Here is a 17,195-nt window from a genome sequence, read left to right as displayed (position 1 = left end):
CTGTTATTAAAACAGGTTACATTTGTAGCCTCATTTGAAAGAAAGGAGTAAATGCTTAGATCTTACACATTGTATGTTGATTAATTGGATTGTTTTCCTTACTCACTCATAACTGTAAGTATAAAGTGAGGGTTTTTTCAGTTTTCTCATTGTAGCTTGATAGGTCTTCTGAACAAAACTTTGTATATCCAAATGCAAGCAGAGACAGGAGATTTGTCTTTTGATCGATGTTACTGCTTGTTTTCTACACTGCCTCCCAAAACTCACTCGTGTAGCAACAATGCTCTTCCCTTTAATCTATAATTAAAACAACAGATTAACCATCAAAGACAGTGAGGACTATCTGATTTAATCTTATTCGAGACAATTATGTACAAAATTGAATTTCCCCGAGAGGAATTAAGTACTTCTATTATTTCTTTTGAATTACCACCGATCTGGGAAAATAAAAACATTTGAAGTGTTTCTTCATCTTCATTACTGCACTAGAGAGAAAATTGGCCCTCATATGGTCATTGATGCCATCTGCTGACACGATTAGTGCATTACACTTCTGAAATGTGCAGTCTTTCTAATTTGAAAGATTCAGCAAGTTATGTGCCATTTAAAGACATGTCATGACTAATTCTTTAATAAAATAAAGAATTTTATGCTCACTGGTGCTCAGCAGAAAGCTACTGGAATGGGTCACATCAATTTATGGGTAATTCATTCTGCTAAGTACGCTGAACATACCGTATTTCTGTCTGAAATTTAGTCTTTCTAGAAAACAAATGAAAAGGGGACATCTGGATCTTCGAAAGAAATTGTGAAGAAAACATGAATTTGTTTAAAAAGTGTAACAGCTTTATTGAGATGTGGGGCCCTAAAACTCCTTTACAAACTCCATACTACAGTATGATTGACTGAGTCAAATTTGATTTCACTTAACCCCGGAAATGACAAATAAGGTGGGGCTCACATTTTTAAAAAATACGTCTTTACCCAAAGAAATGTATACAAGATCCTCCAACAAATACATGCTAAAGAAACCAAAAATATACTGACTAATCGTGGCTGCTATACTAAAAGGGCAACAGTGGCAGCTTTAACTTTACTCCTAATAGCAAGTTGAAGGATGACTTGCAAAGCTCTTTTCAGTTGTCATAAGAAATCATCAGACTAATGATTATAACTTCGTAAATACTTTGATTTTCTTTTGGAGTGTAGGTCCCATACATACTATTTTCTAGCCCTAATACAATTTAAATATATATTAACTTCATAAAAAGTAGACAAGTCGGTGATGGGCCCCGAACTCCTTTCACATCATCTAAAAGTTTGACAGCAAGGTGTACCAGACTACAATACAATCCTCTACAACTGAGCTAACCTCTTCAGTCCAGTGTTTACAGTCCGAACACAAGATAATGAAGGCTATCGTCTTACAAAACACTGCGTGGACTTTATATTCCCCTGTCCACTGCATACAATTAGTCACCTTCACTGAAGATGCTCAAGAGATGAAATAACACGGCACTGTATTCAAATCACATTCAGTCAGGTCAAGACGGAGCTGAGCTCTTGAACTCTATGAATGAACCAAATTAATTTAGGAGCTCTTCAGGAAACACCTAATTTTCGTGACAAACGGGTGGTTCCTCATCCAGTTCACATTATTAAAAAAACTCACTAACTTTGTTCAAGAGCTTAAAAAAAAAAATCAAGGCTCTTCCTACAAAACCTGTCAGCCTTCAAATGTACCTCAGCCGTGTTATCTATAAACAGTCAGGACAAAACGCCTTTAAAACAAGGTAGACCAGTGAATGTGTGAGCCAGCCGTCTCTTCACAACTTAACTAAACTCGAGATTAGTCGAAAATGTAACATTTCAGGAACATCCAGTCAACCTTTAGTGTTTTTCATCATCATCAACAACAGGGATTCACCTGCAGTTATTCTTCAGTTATGAAATAGCTGGTGATACATTATTTTACACCCCTTTAAGACTTGTGTTGGGGGGAAAAAAAGGCTTGTACATGAATTAAAAATGTATGACTAGCTTGTAACAAGCCCCTTTCATGTTTAGATGAGTGTTATCAAAAAGTACATTAATTTAATTTCAGATTGGTGCCTAATTACAACCTTAAGGCAGCCTGGACCACAAGGCTGCTGTGATCTTTCGCTCATGAGCAGTAGCTGGTGCAGGATTAGTAGCATCAAGAACACAAAATGAGTGGGACATGAACACTTAAAAGCTGCACAGTTCTGTGCGTGTCCTTGGGTCAACCGTCCATATGTACTAGAGGGCAGCACTGGGTTTGACTGCAGGTCAATGCAGTCAGAAATACTTGTAATCCCTTGGCAGCATTACCAAAATATACGTGTGTGCGTTTCTGTTATTGCCATTATATCATCACCTGTTGTCCAAGATCCTCTATTAGTCCTTTCTCTTTTGCCTGTACATGAATGTAACAATAGATAAAAAAAGTACAAAAATCCAATATCAAGCTCTATGAAGGAGCTGGCGAGAGCAAACTGAAGTTTGGTTGTGTTTGAGCTAGGCTGTTTTCAGGATTACAGGACTGTTGAACTCCAACGTGCGACATCACTGAGCTGCAGACTGCTGCTGTCTGTAGGGTCTCTATGTGAAGCTGAGGGTCAGACAGTCAGACGGTTGTTGGAAGGCTGTAGGGGGCTCCAGGAAGCTGGATGGGCAGATGTGTCCTGTGAGAACTGGCTTTCCTCTTTGCTTATCCCGACTGTACATAGTCGTCGGTGTCTCAGCAGCCTGTCTGTTCGCGAGAAGTTCTGCAGCCAGGCAAAGAAAGATGGGCGGGAAAGAAAGTTAGAGGAGCAATGCTACCGACACAGAAACCCAAAAGTATAGCATACAAACTATGCTGAAACAAAGGTTAACTAACCTGATGGCAGCGATCACACTGGTACGGCTTCTCTCCGCTGTGCACCCTCTTGTGTCTGTCCAGGTGGTAGCGCTGAATGAACCGCATATCACACGCGTCGCAAGCAAATGGCTTTTCTCCTGTGAACAACCATAAGCGGAACATTTATCAACATTTATCAGACATATTGCACTGGATGGAAAATACTATAAACATTTGTTTTTAAAGTTAATTTGTAATTAAAATCTACTTTTTTGAGAGTCCCAACCAAAAGAGCAGCAGAACTATGTTAACAAAAAGAAGAGTAAGGAAGGTTGTAAGGCATTATAAGATATTAAACTGTCTAAATAAAGGTTAAATGAATGACAAATTAATTTATTTAAAATGGCTAGAGTCGGCAGCTTTTTTGTAGTTTAATCCACGCAGATGGGGTTTTAGAAGGCTGGATGTCACTGAGGTCCACTGGCTGAATAGCAGCCTCACTACTCACTACTCATTACACCACTAATACTACTACAACTACTACTACAACTATTACATACAAAGAAGTGAGGCAGGTCACACTGAAGCGCAGCCGTGAGCTGTGAGTTCTCACCTGTATGTGTGAGTATATGTCGTTTGAGGTGGTAGCTACTCCGGAAAGCTCCATAGCAGTGGTCACAGATGAAGTTCTTCTGGACTTTCAAGGAAATGTCGTCATCATCCATGTCCATTTGTGGAAGTAAATGCTAACAAAGAAAACAAAATTAGTTTAAATTTATATTTATATATACTTATATTTATATCTTGACATATATTTAAAAGTGCAGCTTTGAAACAATCCTTACCTCCACTTTCTCTTTCACTTTGTTGGACGACCCAGATTTTTTGTGCTTCTTCTTGGGTTGCATATTCTGGTTTGCCTGTATGTCCTTTTCATCCATCATTCTTGATGAGTGATAATCTCCATCTTTTCGGATCAGCTTTAGGAGGAAAGAACGGTCGAAGCCATTACAGACCATTATTTTGCAGTACATTTCAAAACAATGCTAACTTCCAATCAAGCAGCAAAAACATTCACATAAAGCTTACAGGGTAAGAATTTACTTTAACCAAACTAAACGCAGATGGTGTCATTATTCTATAGTCATTACATTGTGCAATTAACATGTAGTTCATAGTGATAAGGTTACAGCAAAAAACGATTCTATTGCCAGTTTAAATTTTGTTCTTGAAAGCAAAGAGAAAGAAGAAAATCGCAGCTTTAATAAACTTTCTGAGTGACCCTGTCTGGTGTTTTCTGTCTTACCAGGGGTGGACAGCTGCCTGCTGAGTGATGGCCCATGTGGCTATGCTGCGCTTGTCCGTGGTGAACCTGGTGTCCGTGGTGGTTGTGGCTGTGCTGCGAGTGAGTCTGGTGGCTCTCGGGACTGGCCCTGTGCCCCTGACCCAAGGTTGACATCATCCTCTTCTGGCCTGGGATGTTGTTGGCTTGCATGAGGGCCATGCTGGACAGCACCGCCTCGCAGCCCAGCAACCCAGCCTGACAACACAAACTATATGTGAGAGCAGAAAGAGGGGGCTTCCAGAGGACTCCACACAGAGACAAGGAGTCAGGGGAAGTGGGGCAGCTGAGTAAAGGGAGCAACAGAGAAATGCACTGGCATTATGTTTGAGACTTCCACTGACCCATTTCATATGGTCTCGAACAGAGTTGTTGGAATGGTGTGTCATCGCCGTGGTTTGAATGCGTGTGTGTTTGGGGGCAACAGAGGGGGCTTCACTCAAGATGAGGGGTAACAGAAGAGACCACACCCACCCAAATCATCAGGGGCCAAAGCCTGAAAGTAGAGGCATGAGAACATAAGGCTAACATTTTTATATGCTGGAATCAGACCAATCTGTTAAGATTTCACACCAAATCTGCATATATGAGCAAAAATTTAGGTCCAGCGTCAACATATAGATCAGGCAAGGAAGCCCCAATGGTTTGGTGCATGTCATATGTCCATGGGTGACAGAAAACACAAAAGTCATATACAAAAAATAATGACATCCAATGGGTTAAATGAAAACAGTCTTAAAAAGAATAAATTCATATGTGTGGGAATGATGCATTAATCAAACAAATGCTTCACATGTGAGGTGGGACGGAATTATATATAAAACACACAAAATGTGTTGGGAGCTTCTACTTCAGAATAAAAAGTGTAGGCCAACTGCAAAACATAAACTTATCTATTTTAAATTGTTATAGACATCTTTAAATGGAAAATAGGCGTCACATGATTTAAACTGACTGAAATCTATAGTTTGTCCTAAAATAACTGGAAGTGAGCCTTTCAAACGGAGTCTAATACAGATGCATTGGTCACGTTTCATAGCACAAACCAATGAATCGTTGGGTCATATGGTGAATTGGATTTCAGGCAATGAATCTGGCACTAAGGTTGTAGATTCAGTGAGATTTCTGCTGTTTCATGTAGGCTACCTTATGATTGCTTTTTGATTCTATGTTTACTTGTGCTCAGTTTTGTATATCATAGGTCTTCTGTATTTGCTTTATCTGGATCTCACCTGCACAATCTGCTTCTTTTTAGTTGCTGTGATTCCGCGGCTTTGTTTTACCCATCAAATAAATAAATAAATTAAATTAGATAGATTTGTTCATAATGATTTGTGATGCACTTCTGCATGACCACAAATGTATTTCCATGGAATTAGGTATCATGTAATATACTAGTACATTGTGCACTACTCAAAATAAGTGAGGGATATTGGGATATTTTAGTGTTTCACTTGATTGTTTATTCTGTGGCATATCTTAATTTTTATTTTGTAAATATGTTTGGTCCCCAAAAATAATGCGACACATTTCACGTGACTTTTATTGCTTATCCATGCACATGCATATATGAACCCATATCCCAATATCCCCAACTAATTTAGAGCAGTGTATATACAAACAATACAAATATCTCAAATTTTCATTTTTGGTTGAACTCCAGAGAAATGGTGGTTACATCCTTGGCATTGGAAAGTAGATACTTTGATATGAGAACAAATTCCTAGCAGTAAGGCAAATGAAGATAAAATGCACATTACCCCTCACTGATTGTCACAGACAATATACCACGGGGAGCATTATGATTATTGCAGTGTTATCTGTAGTGAAGATTAAATATGCTGCAAATGAAAATACATATCAGATAAATACAGACCATACACAAATCCTTTTCTAGTACACAAACAATATTATTCAAAAAGCACAAACTAGTGTTTGCTTTCATTAAATGAATCTTTAAGCTGAACATCATCTCTCATTTGTAAGCATGAGGCTTTGATGCATATATGAACCCATATCCCAATATCCCCAACTAATTTAGAGCAGTGTATATACAAACAATACAAATATCTCAAATTTTCATTTTTGGTTGAACTCCAGAGAAATGGTGGTTACATCCTTGGCATTGGAAAGTAGATACTTTGATATGAGAACAAATTCCTAGCAGTAAGGCAAATGAAGATAAAATGCACATTACCCCTCACTGATTGTCACAGACAATATACCACGGGGAGCATTATGATTATTGCAGTGTTATCTGTAGTGAAGATTAAATATGCTGCAAATGAAAATACATATCAGATAAATACAGACCATACACAAATCCTTTTCTAGTACACAAACAATATTATTCAAAAAGCACAAACTAGTGTTTGCTTTCATTAAATGAATCTTTAAGCTGAACATCATCTCTCATTTGTAAGCATGAGGCTTTGATGTCTGGTCTATAAAATGCTGCAGTCAGCACTGGTGAGCTAGCTAACTTAGCGACTTATCCTCAAAACGTTTTATTCTGTTAGAAAAAGTGAGCTTCATTAATGAAACGGGGACTGTATCTGGAGCACACTGGAAGGCAACGCACATATTTATGCCACTGATTTAACAGTATGAAATATGGTGAGGGTCTCTGCTACACGAAACAGAAAAGGCTAACCTGCTAGCTAGCCATTAGTTGGGTTTTGGGACAACACTTGTATGACTGACCCCCACCCCCCGCCCCAGACAACACAACAACAGCCAGGCAGGGCGTGCAGCTCGGCGCCGACCACAAAATAACACCTCCCTCCCCGGCTACAGCCGCTACAAACACTCCGCTATCACATTATAAAACAGTTAAGGAGCCGCGACTGAAAGCTGTTTGAAAACCGACTGCTTACCTTTCGGTTTTAAGAGTTTTGTGGATTATTATTTCTTGTCGCACTTCCAATTTTTTCTCAGTTTATAAACACTGACAGGAAACGCCGCCGGAAGTGCTCACCGGGGAGAGCGCTGATTGGCCAGACGCCGTTTCACGTGACCCAAGCGGACTGACCCACATTGGCGGCCATCGTTGTGAGGGAGCTGTGGTGCTGAAGAGCTGTTGCAAAGCAAATAGTTGATTATTTAAACCCCTGGTAGATAATCTGCAACCACACTGAGAACTGCTTTAATTACTGGTTAGTTAGAAATTTTTCTTTGCTCCAGACTGTTGGTCACAATATTGGAAACAAGGATTTTTTTTTTTTTTACCATTTTCTGATATTTTATAGATCTACATTATCTTTTAAAAATAATTGCAGTCCTAGGGTTTTATTTTTATTAGATATTACATGCACTTAAGTATCAAAAGTACAAGTAAATCTGACATTTTTACAGATATTTACTTATAGGCCTATTTAGAGCCCGACTGATAGATCAGTTCACCCATATTATCAGCCAATACTGGCCTATCACAGATGTCATGGTGTTATCCCATGCTCTGCTTTGGTTGTTTAATAAAATGCACTCCTCTGCAAACTCACTCCAGTCATTTTAAAAATGATTAATTATTTCCAAATGGGCTATTCAAGTTATCCCAGTGAAAATTCCTGTATTTATCACAATATGTATCGCAGAAAAACAAAATATCGCCATGTCAATTATTTTAAATATCCTGCAGCTCAAGTTTATTTTGGCCGATATATTGATATCCGAATCTTTCACTCACTCCAGCTCTGCAAAAACAGTTTAAAGAAGAGTCTGGCGAAATGATTTCAGAACAGTTTTTTAATTCATTGGAAATGTTTCAAAACACCTTTAAAATAAAGGCCTTCATTCATTCATTCATTCATTCACATATTGGTCCATGTTCATCAGGATCTGGAAATTAGTATCTCATTATGACAGCTGTATAAATCTAGAATATCACATTATGCAGTTGATACAGCGAGGTCGTTACAGTCTGTGACATCACGATAGCAGGATTTATCCACAACCTTGATATTTAGATAGACCAGGTTTACACAGCCATAAGTTTTAAGTTTGTTCACAAGTCGTTTCCCAGTCTTTCAATTTCATCGAGAAAGAAGTCCATGTCTTTCTTGCAAAGTAGCGGTGAGAAAACAATCACACGGAAAAAGTTGACCTTGTTTCCCAACGGTTGGTAGCCCACCATCATAGTGCCTTGTTTCATCATTCGTTCCTTGATTACTGGAGCAACCTATTAACAAGAAAGAAAAGAAAAGGATGGTGGCCTCCATGTTTTTTAACAAAGCATGAAAACTACAAATAATTAAGAAGTTGGTCTGGCAGCTTAATGAAGGAATTAATTAAAATCTCAATCATGGGGACTTCAGTCTTTTCCCCGTCCATTGATGTAAAACAGAAACTTACTTTTGCCAGTTTCTCCTGGTAATCTGCATGTCCTTCCTTCCCCCTCATACTGGGTGGTATGAACCAGAAGCAAACATTCACAAACTCTGGCTGCACATGGAGACAAATATTGACAAGTAATCAAATTTAGCGGTGATAAACAACTCATCTTTCTCAGCATGCTTGAGATATACTGCATACTCACCTCACGCAAAAGCTGAAACCCTTCTCTTTTCTTCATTTGCTCAACCAGATACCTGCAGGAGAGTTCAGCTTTTACTTTCTTTCCAAGTTTCTGTTATTTATCTAAAAATTCAGATTTAATCTTGCTGTATTAGATTGGATTCAGTGGTAAAGATTTTCCTTCTCCCTTGATGCTTATATTGACAAAAATTAAGCATCTAAATAGCCAATTAACTGATAAATTAGAATGTTTCACTACGGCTGCATGCCATTTTTACCTCACATGGATAAAGGCTTTGTCTACACGCTCTTCCAAGCCAGCAGAGCCAACAGCTTTCCACATCAACCACAACTTCAGACAGTCCACCTTGCGGCTGCACTGCACCGACTTATCCCCGACGTCCAGATTCACATCATAGAATTTGTCCTGCTGGAACAGATATGAGGCGTTGGCGCTGTGGCACTGCTTCAGCAAGTTCTGAGGACGAGCAGAAGTTAAAAGATTGTTAAAGATTTTTAAAAAGTTAAACTTCTAATTTTTTGATAAACATTATACTTATAGAGAGATAATTCTGCGGCCTCAAACCGTGGTATCCTGCAGCAGCAGAGCAGAACACTGCAGGCCGGCCACCAGCATCTTGTGTGGATTCCAGCCGACTGAATTTGCCCTTGTCACACACAGAGAAACATTAAAACATATACACAATAAACAATGTATTGTCTGTATCGCCTATCAATATGTTGCCTTCCATGTGATATATTAAGGCATATTAATACCTGTCAACCCCTTTCATCAGATGTCTGTGTTGCTTGGAAAACAGCACACTCCCTCCCCAGGCAGCCTGAAAACACAACAAAACAGACAATACTCTGCATGCTCTTAAATTTTAACAAACACAACAGAAGCTTAAAAAAAAAAAAACATGGCTGGTCAGCAGAAATGTTTTTGTCTTCCTCAGGAAGACTCACGTCTACATGCATCCACAGCTTGTGTTTTTCACAGACATCAGCTATGCGGTCCAGTGGGTCAAACGCACCCTGCACTGTGGTCCCTGATGTGCAGCTTACAAGGAACGGCACCGTGCCCTGAAAGAAATAGAAATAAAAAAATAAACTGAAAGTGAACACAGTTTTCTTGCAGTCTCTTCTTTGTGGTGTTATCTCGTGGATAAGTACGTTAAATCCAATTGAAGTGACCCTAAAAGTACAACATCATCTATGTGAAATATCAGAGGACTCACTAAAGGTCCGTGAATTTACCTGAGATTTTGCCAGCGTGATCTTTTCATCCAGGTCCTCTGGAATCATGCAGCCTCTGAAGCGTATGAGTGAGCACAGATGAAAGGTTATAGTGGAATAATACTCCCAGAGCCAAAGATGCCGTCTTCAAATGACTTCTTTTATGTATTTTTATCTATCTATTTAAAGGATAAGTTTTGTAGTCCACAAAACATTTCTGGAGCTTCATAGCAAAACAGTGCTGCAGCATTCTCCCAAACAACTGAAGTAGATGGTGACTTCTTTTGCTGCTAAGCTAAAAGCATTACGGCGCTCCCCATCTGAAGTGGGTGCATGTGCTCAACCACATGCAGAGGGTGTAAATAAACATTTTTGTCAAATCATTTTGGGATCTCGGGGCCTCCAGTGACTTGGATTACACCAATTGAGCTGTATGTAGCCATTTTTTTTGTTTGTTTGTTTTTTTCAGTTGTCTTTGACGTTTTAAAACAAGTCCCACTGCAACGCTGTTTTGCTGCGAAGCTCCAGAAAAGTTTTGTGGACTACGAAACTTCACCCCACTTTCCATCAGCATGAGGGTGAGTAGATGATGACTGAATTAAATTTTTGGGGGGAACTTTAACAGTCCAAAACCCAATGAAATATTTTTTTAAAGGTGTAAATCCTCACATTCGATAAGCTGGACCTTTTGTGGCATTTTTGCTTGATACATTAGGAAAACTAATGATCTTATCAATTGTTTCAGCTCTTATAATGAACATTACATTACCCATCATCAACTTTCACCACAATGACATTGTCTGTCCCAATGCCCAGGTAGGCAGCCCCTTTCTTCACAGAGTAATGGCTCTAGAGAAAAACACAAGGAATACATCTTTCACTCATGTTTATGTAGAGACAACAAATAATGTTTGACCCTCAATAAACACCTGTGATACAGTTTGTTATCAATCCCTCAGAGACGCAGTCTGACCTCTGAAGATGTAAACACGGTAAGTTGTGGGAGGCCCCACAGGCCCCGGCTTTTGACCTCTGGGAAGAGTCGGTAGCGTGCGAGGTTCATGGCGAACATGTTAGAGGTAGAACCTCCGGGGCAGAAGATACCGTCACCCTCTGTCCAGCCAACCAGCTGCCGAAGCCCTCTCAGGACCGCAGTCTCCATCAGCACAAACACCGGGGCCACCTCATATGTGAAGCTGCAGTTTACACACATCATTTTAAAGGTTGTGTTTCATACAGCAGCACATTATATTACACATTACACAAGTATTCAGATCCTTTGCTTAAGTTCAAGTGACATTATCCTAATCTAAACATACTCCATTACAAGTAAAAGCCCAGCATAAAAAATGTTCCAGAAGTACATTATCAGCAAAATGTATTGTATAGTATTTGTATTAGTAGTATGCAGAGACACTCATTTCAGAGCGTTATATTATCAATAATTCATGAGACAATTAAAGATACTTAATACAAATTGGTTAGCTTAATAGTAAAACAATGCATCATATATTGGAAGATTCTTATATGTTTTGCTGGTAAAATCTTAAACTGAAAAGTAATTTGAAAATACAACTTCAAATTAAATGTTGTGCAGTAAAAAGTGCAATTTTTTCCTCTGAACTGCAGTGGAAAATGATGACTCCTGACTAGGTGACAGATTTTATGTTATATTCATATTATATTCAACGCATAACAATAACAGCAGAGAAATATGTAATAACCTGTACAATTAACCCACATATTAACGATAATAACTGCAGGAAGTTTGTGTAATATGAGTGATTTGGATGAATTTTGAGTGGACTGTGTTAAATATTGCAGCAGATGTGTTTTATCCTGATGTTTTAGGAACTTTTGATACAATTCTGTCTGTATTATGTTTTTTTAACAACTTTATAGGCTTTGTTTTTTGTTATTTGTATGGGCAAATTCAGTTTTTCCTTCTCTTTCGATGTTTGGTCGTTCTTCTACTAGCTCTTTGGTTTTAACTGCCTTCTTTTCTAATGCTGGACATAGTTTAGCAGAGAGTGAAGGCTCTGTGAACAGCTTGTGTTCAGGTCTTCATTGTGCCCTTATCCTGTCAGATTTGTATCTTAAGCAATGATTTGAAATTTAAAATTAGCTTTTTCATTTAGTGCTCTTCACAGAAATGAATGAAATGCTGAGATACAAGTCTCTGGTCTCTTTTAATAAAAGTTTTCTTACATCCTTTAAAATCAAGGAGGCCTCACAAACCTTCTGAAGCTTTGGCGACACCTGGTGGGGGTCAGGAGCCCAGGTTGGGAATGCAATGGCTTGTCCAGCAACAATATAATGTTGTTTTTTTTACATGTTTATACATTAATAATATGATTAACTGAATAACATATATAAATATGACACTGGGTCATTCTGCATTACAACTGTTCTCTCCCCCCCCCCCTTTTTTTATTTCATTATTTTTTATTGTCATTATTATTATTTTTCATTATTATTATTATGCTGATTCTTACAGGTTAGTGTTGAGGGCCTCAGTGAGAAATCTTCCTGCTAAGGCGTGATAATCCACCCCGCCATACTGCTGATTGAAAAAACGTGGGTGACCTGAAACAAACAAGAAAAGATCTCACTATGAAAGAATGTTTAATATCTATTTAATCCATTTCAATGCCTCTACTGTCCCTGGCCGTCTTACTTGTCTTGATGCTGTACTTGGCGACATCTTTGACTCTCTCCAGGAGCTTGTGTTGTGGCTCCCCTGTTGCCCTCAGCTCCAGATCCAGCAGCTGAGCCAGCTCCTCCGGCTCCTTCCACTCACAAACCTGCAGAAAGGAAACATGCATAATGCGTTTCATTCAGATGTTTCAGTGCAATCTGACACTATTATGATTTCAGGCTTCACTAGAGACCTTTTGTTTGATGTCTGTGCCCTTGCAGAGCACCTCCTCCACAATAATCTTGAAGGCTTCGTTCAGGAAGAGTTGGCCCTCTGAGTGATCAATGAGAGGCTCATTCAAGTCACGGAGACCCACTTGCTCCATGGCCTGCCCGTCTGCTGCTGATACAACAGTTAAATGCATGAAGACACACCTTCAAAAGTTATGTTACAAACAAGAACAAATGAAAATAACATATACATACATACATACAACATATACAGCACACTGTACTTACATGAAGATCGGAGCACGTTTGCCATGTTCACAGTTTTGATCAGTCAGTGAATCTCTGCCACTTTAGTTTGGCTGCGCAGACGAGGAGAGAGCTGAAAATGGCTGCAAAGCAGAGGCACGGAGTGGTAGGGAGAGGGAGGGAGCCGACCTTTGTCCTAGTTTATTATAGATGTGTTAAATGGCGCAGAGAGTGGCAGACACATTTTTGTTGGATCTTGTTGGAGTATCAGATTTACTAAGAACTTTTCAAACAAAATGGCAGAAACTGATGTCAAGAGTTTATTCAGGGTCTTGTGAAAATACAAATCAAAACAAAAGCCTGTCAGCCAACTGCCTGTCTCACTACCTCAACAGACTTTCACACGTGGTTTGTGTGTCACCAACATGTAATTCAATTAAGACCAAGATATGTAGGTCAGTAGGGAACATGTCAGCGTATCTATTGTGATAACTTATCTGCACAGTAGGGCTGCAACGGACATTTATTTTCATTGTTGATCAGCCTGCCAATTATTTTTGTGCTTAATCGATTAGTTGTTTGGTCTATGAAATCTAAAAAAATGATCAGGAATGTCGATCAGTGTTTTCCAAAGACAATTATGACGTCTTCAAATGTCTTCTTTTGACGACAATCCAAAAATATTCAGTTTACTGTCATAGAGGAGTAAAGAAACAAGAAAATATCACATCTAAGAAGCTGGAATTAGAGAATTTTGACTTTTTTTTCTCCTTAAAAAAATAGGTCAAGCTGATTAACTGATTACTACTACTGCACAGTCAGATAAAATCACATTTTCTTAAAATGGGATGAAATAATTTGAGCATAAAATTAATGAAAACATAATTCCAACCTCCTACGGCAGCCCTTAAACAGTCATGGTTCATTGTTTTTTCTCAATATCACAAGTTATTTATGTCATTATCATGGAATAACAAATGTTGCTTTCCCAAGTGTGTTTGCAGAACAAAGAAATGAGCACTGCTCAGTTGTTTTCCCAATTTTTCGTGGATTGAAAGGATAATAAAAATCAATACTACAGAAACAATCAATAAAAAAGACAAACACGTCTTTTAAAGAGAGTTCATGAAACAAAAGTCAGTTATTTATATCATCCTAATAAAAGCTGCACTATCATAGAGAGGCAGTATAACGATAGGTACATTTTAACTTTGAACAAGAGACCTCTTGTTCAACGATGCTGTGGGCAAATTCCATAAAGTTGTAAAGTCTTCAAGAGTTGTTTTTCCCTGATATGTAAGGACAGTCTCTATAACCCTAATTTCCAGTAAAACGAACACCTTCAAAAGAGTTTCAGTCTAAGCAGGTACCACACAGTGAAGGCCTCAATCTGTCTCCAACAGGAAGTCGATGCTTTCGGGTGGCAGCGCCCAGTCGTCCTGACTGAGCAGGGAGTGCAGGTGAGCAGCGGTGGCTTTTTCCCTCTGGCAGGCCCTCCAGTAACGCAGCATAGCAAACACCCGCTCCACGTGGCCAGAATTGTCCTCTTCTATCTGCTCCAGCTTCACAGAGGAGACGTTCAGAGCCAGTCTGCCGATCTCCCTCCACGACTTACCAAAGTTACGAGCCACGATCATCAGCTGCTTCTCCGTCACTAAGCGAGAGCCTGTGAAATGAGACAGAGGCAGATAAAGTGGGTGACGGTGTATAAGATGGTTATAGAGGATTATCTTTGAGTGTAGTGTGACTCACCATTTTTGCAGATCTGTTTGGATGGCACGTCCACATGTGAATCAGAAGCTGCTTGTCTCTTTCTTGATGTTTCTTCTTTGTAAACAGAGAAAATGTTCATATTCAACATATAAATCTAACACTATTTCACAATGAGAACATACGAAGCAGACTTTGTTCTACCTGGCGACAGCTTGTTGACTTGCAGATCCTTCACAAAGCAAAGCATGGGGAAGGTTTCCTGCAGGGCCTGGTCCTTCAGTAGTTCCAGCAGGTCGTGTGCTGCTTCAGGCCCTCTCTGGAGGACATGATCGAGCAGCTCTGTCACCTTCTCACTGGGAACACAGCAAGCTTTCACCTGCTGGTAGCCTTGACGAGACAGCAGACAGCGAGAGTCCGCATGCTGCAGGACAAAGTCGGCATCGGCACTTAGAATTTCTATGAGCTTGGACTTCTGGCTTCTGAGCAGCCGGATTACTGCTGCTGGTTCCTCGGCCATGACTGCACGACACTTAAATCAGCTCCTGAGAAAATAACACAATCATATCTGAAAAAGATGGAAACCAATACATTGTGGCAGTTCAATAAAACTCAGTTCTTTTCTTGGTCACATTTCATTACTGCATACCGTAATATTTTAGAGTTATATGTTGCTATAACCATAATTTATAAGAGCAGTCACTGTGCCAATATATATATTAATATCTTGACAAGATATGTGTGGCTACAGCAGGTGGCAGGTCTTGACTGTGAAGGTTTCGCTCAGGGTTGTAGATACCATTGAGGTAATGTCCTCTGTGATTCTTCTTGGGAACTGGGGTGTTTTATGAACCTGGATGGAGTTTGAATTCTACATTGATGGATATTTTACAGGCAAATTCCAGTATTTTCTTCTACATATGTTCTTGGACTCAATACATTACATTTAACTAACCCTTATCCTATTGATAGACAATATTATAACAGGGAAATAATCCTTATTTATCATGGCATGTGGAGAGCTGGTGTCCACACGGTTATTTATGGGTTGAAATTTTCTTCTGTCTTTGGCTGAATAATCGATTGAAAAACACAGTGGATTATCCGAAAAATGCATTGTTAACATGCTGACAAGAATTTGGTATATTTTCATTTACAAGGCTATATTGGTTTGCTTCTGTCTACAGGACTACATCCTTCAAAAAAAAGTACAATACCAGGACTTATTTCTACTTGGCTAGATCTGGCAGGAGCTGGTCCCACTGAAAGTATTTAAAGTGATTATAAATTATTTGGAATAAAGGACATCTGGCTTTTTTATATGTCTGCAACCCTGTAAATGTGTTGCTGCCTATCTTGGACTTTCTTATGAGACCTCTTTCCTGGTAATTTTTTTTTTTTTGGCTCATGAAAAGTTCATGTTTGTTTTTTGCAGCATAGAGTCATGTTAACAAATAAACTGGACAGAACATAAAGCTGGACAGTTAAAGGAATAAATAAAAAAAAATCTTTCTATTTTATTTCTGAAGTGTTGGCTACAGCCCTCTCTTCGCTTCAGTCACGAGGAACCTCAAGTGTTAACAGAAATACATTACTGTCAGTTCAATTCAATTCAAGAGGCTTTACTAGCATGACATTATGTGCTGCGAAAGCACAGATCATGGAAAAATAAGGAAGGAAATGAAATGAAAAACTATTCATTATACCACTAGTTTACAAAATAAAATAGATAATGAAATAGACTGATTGCATAGATTATTGTCTTTTAAAGTATAGACCGACTGCTGTAAACTAGGAGTCTGGATCAAGTCAACAATGTCTGACTGTTAGTTTGTTCAAATAGCTGAGAACAATATTCCTAGGACAAAGTTACTTCAAATCAATGTGTTTAAGTGTGTTATTTTAAAGTAATGATTTTAACATAATGAAACTACTTGACAAACAGTATGTTTGTGTTTATGTCTGGACTTCCTTGTTTCCTGCCTTTACCTGCGCTCAGCCAGCACAACATCTCACTCTCACTTTAACAAACACAACGCATTGCCATAAGACTCTTACCATATGCTGTAACAGCTGGAGTAACAAAAAGCTTTTTGCAGACAGACAGAAAACATCTCCTCTGTTTACATGCTTCTGACCACAGGACTCAGACTTCTCTCCTCCCGCCGCTGCTTCTTCTTTCCTTCAGCCTGAACTATTGGTCTTTATTTCTGTGTGCTTCCATCCAGTGGATGGATGGTTTAACTGCATTGGTCTGACATGGCTGTGAGGATTTGGTGACATCTGGTGGAAATGATTACACACTGCACTTTATCGTGAGAAAAATTAAAGGTCTTATGTATAAGAAAAATAGTCATTAAGCAAAGTTTGAATAAAGTTAAGATGAGACTTTGATTGATTGATCTCAGTTGGTAA

The 17,195-nt window shown here is 38.9% G+C and overlaps 3 protein-coding genes across 5 annotated transcripts; all 3 read right to left on the bottom strand.

Moving 5' to 3' along the window:
• Positions 1-820: 820 nt before the first annotated feature.
• On the bottom strand, positions 821-7,190 carry znf740b (zinc finger protein 740b). Of its 2 annotated transcripts, XM_084367786.1 has the most exons (7): positions 7,082-7,190; positions 4,550-4,701; positions 4,170-4,403; positions 3,709-3,843; positions 3,477-3,609; positions 2,903-3,021; positions 821-2,789 (listed from the first exon to the last, which is right to left on the bottom strand). In XM_084367786.1, the coding sequence occupies exons 2-7, from the start codon at positions 4,592-4,594 to the stop codon at positions 2,640-2,642; spliced, it is 816 nt and encodes a 271-aa protein (XP_084223912.1). In that variant the 5' UTR covers positions 4,595-4,701; positions 7,082-7,190; the 3' UTR covers positions 821-2,639. The 2 variants fall into 2 exon arrangements, with proteins under 2 accessions (XP_084223912.1, XP_084223913.1); XM_084367787.1 differs by lacking the exon at positions 4,550-4,701 and having other exon boundaries at positions 7,082-7,188.
• A 744-nt stretch (positions 7,191-7,934) lies between these two features.
• Positions 7,935-13,286, bottom strand: csad (cysteine sulfinic acid decarboxylase). The gene is made up of 14 exons (XM_084367775.1): positions 13,113-13,286; positions 12,848-12,993; positions 12,634-12,760; positions 12,452-12,542; positions 10,930-11,152; positions 10,726-10,805; positions 9,978-10,032; positions 9,687-9,803; positions 9,495-9,559; positions 9,304-9,385; positions 8,996-9,195; positions 8,740-8,791; positions 8,556-8,645; positions 7,935-8,382 (listed from the first exon to the last, which is right to left on the bottom strand). Exons 1-14 carry the CDS (start codon positions 13,135-13,137, stop codon positions 8,209-8,211), a joined length of 1,527 nt encoding a protein of 508 aa, XP_084223901.1. The 5' UTR covers positions 13,138-13,286; the 3' UTR covers positions 7,935-8,208.
• Positions 13,287-13,377: 91 nt separating this feature from the next.
• LOC311265793 (uncharacterized protein) lies at positions 13,378-16,944 on the bottom strand. Of its 2 annotated transcripts, none has more exons than XM_084367795.1 (4): positions 16,839-16,944; positions 14,985-15,325; positions 14,823-14,897; positions 13,378-14,736 (listed from the first exon to the last, which is right to left on the bottom strand). In XM_084367795.1, the coding sequence occupies exons 2-4, from the start codon at positions 15,298-15,300 to the stop codon at positions 14,456-14,458; spliced, it is 672 nt and encodes a 223-aa protein (XP_084223921.1). In that variant the 5' UTR covers positions 15,301-15,325; positions 16,839-16,944; the 3' UTR covers positions 13,378-14,455. The 2 variants fall into 2 exon arrangements, with proteins under 2 accessions (XP_084223921.1, XP_084223922.1); XM_084367796.1 differs by having other exon boundaries at positions 14,823-14,894.
• Between the last annotated feature and the right edge of the window lie 251 nt (positions 16,945-17,195).

The sequence above is a fragment of the Pagrus pagrus genome (assembly GCF_965226575.1).
Source record: "Pagrus pagrus genome assembly, chromosome: 11".
In the NCBI taxonomy this organism is placed as follows: Eukaryota; Metazoa; Chordata; class Actinopteri; order Spariformes; family Sparidae; genus Pagrus; species Pagrus pagrus.
Note: the sequence above shows the minus strand (reverse complement) of the source record. Positions and strands in the feature narration are given on the sequence as shown.